Source organism: Limulus polyphemus, unplaced genomic scaffold (assembly GCF_000517525.1).
Source record: "Limulus polyphemus unplaced genomic scaffold, Limulus_polyphemus-2.1.2 Scaffold1153, whole genome shotgun sequence".
Lineage (NCBI taxonomy): Eukaryota > Metazoa > Arthropoda > Merostomata > Xiphosura > Limulidae > Limulus > Limulus polyphemus.
In genome coordinates, this window is record NW_013666763.1 from 273,640 (window position 1) to 278,608 (window position 4,969).

A 4,969-nucleotide genomic window follows, 5' to 3' on the forward strand; every position below is an offset into this window, starting at 1 on the left:
CACACCGTTTTTGACACAAATACGTTTTAATATACACACAACAATATAATTATTACAAATATTGATTACAAACAATGATTTACAAACAAAAGTTTCACGAACTTACAAACAATATAAAGTCTTATTTCTAGTTTGGAACTTCCTTGATATCTTATCGAGGGTTCACGATGAGCGAGTTGATTGCGAGTTGATAGAGGTACAATTCACTTCGTAGGGAGCGAGCTAGCCCTGTAGTTCTCGCTGATCACATGGTGATTACAAGTTGAGTTTCACCGATGACGTTAGGTAATGTTTTCATAAATATACTAATGTCCGATGAGAATCCACTGAAGTTAAATAATTTATAATGTTCGAAATTTATATATATTTCTGGTAAAATATCTGAAGTTTTCCGATCGATAAGCGTTATAACAATCACAGTTATAGCTTTCGAAGTTTGTAGCACACTGAATGTAGCGAATTAATAATAGACACTCTTTTTTGGCACTCGCGTTGGTTATATTTATAGACGTGTGGAGTCGTTCTAGAAATTTCAGTCTTAAGTAACAATACTAAGCTAACACAAGTGTTTACGTACACATATATTGTTAATTCTTACTCTCGAGAATCTTCTACAACTTTGGAGAATAAGCGGGAGTTTTGCAATACATATTTAACAGTATACGCCATGTATGTTTCTAAATATAAATTTAATCTAAACAAATGTTGATATTTAAATATATATATAATAACAAATGCATTACAGTGTAGTATGTATGATAGAATTAGCAGTTCAAAAATCTGTTGCACATACTTTGCTACATTTTATTTACTGTATATGTACCCATGAGAAAAGATCCCCACTTTTTAGCTCTTATAATGTAATTGTATTCTTTAAATAATTACAGCTCTAGTAGAAGTATGGTTCATGTTTTATAACCATAAAGTCACTTCTCAGTCATTTGAAACCATGCAGTAATATTTGGTTTCAGTAATTAATGAGGCTAGTATTTAAGCTATTGCATTTTTTTCATTAGATGCTCAGATTTGATGCAAACATGCTACAGGTTTCTGGACTTGATGGGACCACTTCAGATAGGTGGGCTTCCTGCTCTTCCTACAGACTTCCAGGTGATAAACAAAAATTTTGTTGGCTGTATAATGGATTTGTTTATAGACAATCAGTTGCTAGACTTGAACAGGTAAGATCTTTGAAAAAAAATATTGAAAAATGTTCTTTAATTATTTGAATATTTTCAAAGTTTTATGAAGTTGCATATTTTTAGATTTTTTATTGAATATAATATTAAAATGTAAATTTTTATTTAAAACATGTAGTTAAAAGAAGATATATGTGAAGGATTTAATGTATATTATTGAGAGTTAGAAAAGGTCTAGAAAAGTCGCAAGATGCAACTTTAAATTCATAAAGATTATTATTTTATAATGTTTTACTTAGTTTCTGCAGAAGAAAATCTGCACAATTCCTACTTGTAAAAATATCTCAATTTGATACTCTCTTGTGTAAACTTGAAATTATAACAGAGATTTCATAAATATGGTATTTCTTGCAGCACCAGGCTTTCACACAAAATAGCTCAAGAGCTCTATTTAGAAATTCTATGTTGAAATGTTTCTAAAAATTACATTTTTTTAAATTTGTTTACTGAAAAAGAAACATAGGGTTTTGAATAAAATTAATTCAATAGATGACACCACAGTACACCATAATGAACAAATATCAATGATGAACTATAATTCAAAATATTGATGAAAGAAGAAGTGATTTCAACTACATTCATATATGTTAATAGAAATTATTAGACATTTAGATATGCTTTGAATATAAGAAGGGCTTTTTTGATGTGCTTATGGAAGTTCTTAAGAAAATTGTAATCAACTACTTTCTAGAAGCAGATAGGTATGTTGTATTATCAAGGCAGTATTAGCTACAATGAAGTAGAATTGTTACCATCTTTAAACTTCTAATAGGATTTATATAGTTTTTAAATGTTTAAAATTTGTAAAATGATAAAAAAAAATTCAGATGAATGGCCAAACACTGGGAAAAGAAAACAAATTCTCGTTATTATATAAATGATTTTGCTCATTACAACTACCAGGAGTTGTAAGTAAATTAACTGGAGTATTCTTTATTGAATAAAATAATTGTATGTTTTCTTAAACAGAAGATGTAAGTGAAGAATGTTATAATATTTGTTGATTTCAGCTATGTGGCAGACAATGGGACTGTGCCTGGTTGTTCCCAGAAGAAAGGATTTTGTCAATCTCAACCATGTCAGAATAGCGGAACTTGTGAAGAAGGATGGGGTTCGTTTATTTGTCACTGTGCTGTGGGGTTTGGAGGTCAAGACTGTAGTAAAGGTATATGTTGCTTTAAAGCATGTTACATCTAAGAAATATATTATTTTTTATGTAATAATTAACTTTTGTTTCTGAATCACTGAAGATATTATGTGTAAGTGATTTGTTATTGGAGAATTAGTGGTATTAGCTAACAACAAATAATGAATTGTAGGCAGAATCTTATTTAAGGGTGTAGAAAAGCTTGTGTGTGTTCATTCACTGAATATTACATGATATACAATTCTAATATATGATTAGTAACACAAATTTATAACAATTTTTTTAAGTATTATGCCTGTGTGATTATTATTTTTTTATTCCACAAAGATTTATTTAGTAACCTCTATTTTTTAGTTGTGATAACCTTGAAATGATCAGAATAGAAATGAGAGACTAGATAGCTGTTAGAACACTTAATGTTTTGGCTGTTATTGAAAATAACTATTTATCTACAGCCTAAACAAAATTATGTGCTTTAATATGCATCATCAGTTATTAGTGAGTTGTGGTTTTACAGAACGACTTATAATATGATAATGCTTTGAATATTTTCTTAACTAGTTTTAGTAATAAAGGTAGGAACCTCACTATTTAAGGGAAGAGGGGATTATGAGGACACTGGCTGCTTGTTTTATACGTTTAAGTTTTGTAAATGTATATTAGTGACTTTTATGTGGGTATATATATATATATATTAATGGGGACTTATGATAACAAGATGGAAGTAAAACCTAAAGATTTTTGACATGTTTGAAGAGCACTGTGCAAAAAAACTGAAAATTCTATTAGAATATTCAACTCTGTAGGGCTATAATGAAGGACAGATTTTGACCATTGATGGTTCTGAATACATTATCAAATGAATGTTTAGTCCTTTGATAATACTAATTTGCATAATCTACTAATAATGTCATCATAAATACTAGTGTATATTTGATTTAATTTTTTTATTTTACAGATAATCCATATAAATGAAATAAAACATTCAGATGTAATTAATATATATATATATATATAGAACATTAATCATGTTTGTATATTTCAAATATAAAATGCACATAGTTTATGTACATGTATTTGATACTACATGTTATACTCTATGTGGCTTTCATTGCAAGAACACTGTTGTGGCCATTTAAAAGAATTACAGCTAGCATAAGCAAAACAACTCTATTTAACAGTCACAAGTCCAAAAAGGTTAACAGTCACAGTCTTTTAACATAAAATGGGTGATTAATTAAACTTTATAGTTTTTAGTTCTAGCATATATATTTTATGTTCCATCTTATTCTACCATAACACTTCTCCTCTAGACAGTCAGTACATTTAATTGAAGCATTCCAGCTGCTAAACCTAACAACACTGTGTTTCACCATAATGGTCTGCTCCATTGCATGTGAAGGGCTGCTACATATAATATTTTGTTGACGTGTTTGTGTTGTTTTTATGTTATAATACAACAACTTGTTTTTTAAGTAATGGGTATTATACAATCAAAAGATCAAAATTTCCATATAAGTGATATTTAATATGTGATTACTGTTCAAACATTTTTGTCAAATGGTTTCTGTTAACATGGAAAAAAATTGACATTGCTTGAACGCTGCCTGACAAACCCTTTATTCAAATTTTTAGGACTACTTTTGAATTCCTGGCCAGCAAATGAACCTTCAAACATAGCTCTATCCTTTTGTAGATTAACATAAAAAACTCCCATGAGAATATAAAATAGCAGTACATTTCCTCTTCTAAGCTGGACATAACATTAGTATATTTACAGGATAAGCTTATTTCTTAATGATCACCTGATGTCTTTCCTTCAAATTCAACTTATGGTCTTGTACACCTAGTTATGATGTTCCATCCATTTCATAATTCATTATTATAGTTTAGTAATGTACTTTAAATCATTAAACAAGTCTTGTGAAGCTGGAGATGGTGAGTCATACGTTAAGCTATTCTAAATCGTAATCAACAAACTAGTTTAATAAGACAGTTCTCAAAGAGAGTGAATATTTCTTAGAAGTAGATACTTATAAACATTCTATTTAATATTCAGCAAAAGACATTCCCAACCATCTGTAAATAACACTAATGGATTTTATGTCTTCAAGTTCATTAAAAAATGAAGTCACCTTGGTAACCTGGTAAATCTGATTTATGAAAAACTGTTCATACAAAATTAGTTTATGGGAGCTAATTTACAACATAAAGAATGGACAGCATGGAACCACTTGGCCCTTCAAGGCCATCCTTACACACCCACCTTAAAAAAAAAGAATAGTATATATTAAAGTACTGATAACAAGAGACCATCTGGTCTTTCAAGGCTATACCTACATTTCCACCTAGAAGAAAAAATAAATAAAGAAACACCCTTTATTTTTCAAGAAATCAATGATTTCCCTCTTAAGATCTTGTAATAAAATGATAAAAACCCTATAACCCGAGCACTTTCGAAAAGGTGGATCTTTCTTCTTCATGGGCAAACTTCGAATTATTGGGTTTTTATCATTTTGTACAAAGATTTCTTGAACCCACATGTTTTTCTGACATAATTAAAATCTTGTAAGGTACTAGTCTTAACCAGAAGCATTTATTCTATCTATCCTTTGAACAGTCT

The 4,969-nt window shown here is 29.4% G+C and overlaps 1 protein-coding gene across 1 annotated transcript in view; it reads left to right on the forward strand.

Moving 5' to 3' along the window:
* Positions 1–4,969, forward strand: part of LOC106462376 (protocadherin-like wing polarity protein stan) — a 210,089-nt gene that overhangs the window by 164,087 nt on the left and 41,033 nt on the right. Inside the window, exons 9-10 of the mRNA XM_022389630.1 lie at positions 1,017–1,181; positions 2,210–2,364. Of these exons, the coding sequence (XP_022245338.1) occupies positions 1,017–1,181; positions 2,210–2,364 (320 nt within the window). The remainder of the gene's footprint in view (positions 1–1,016; positions 1,182–2,209; positions 2,365–4,969) is intronic.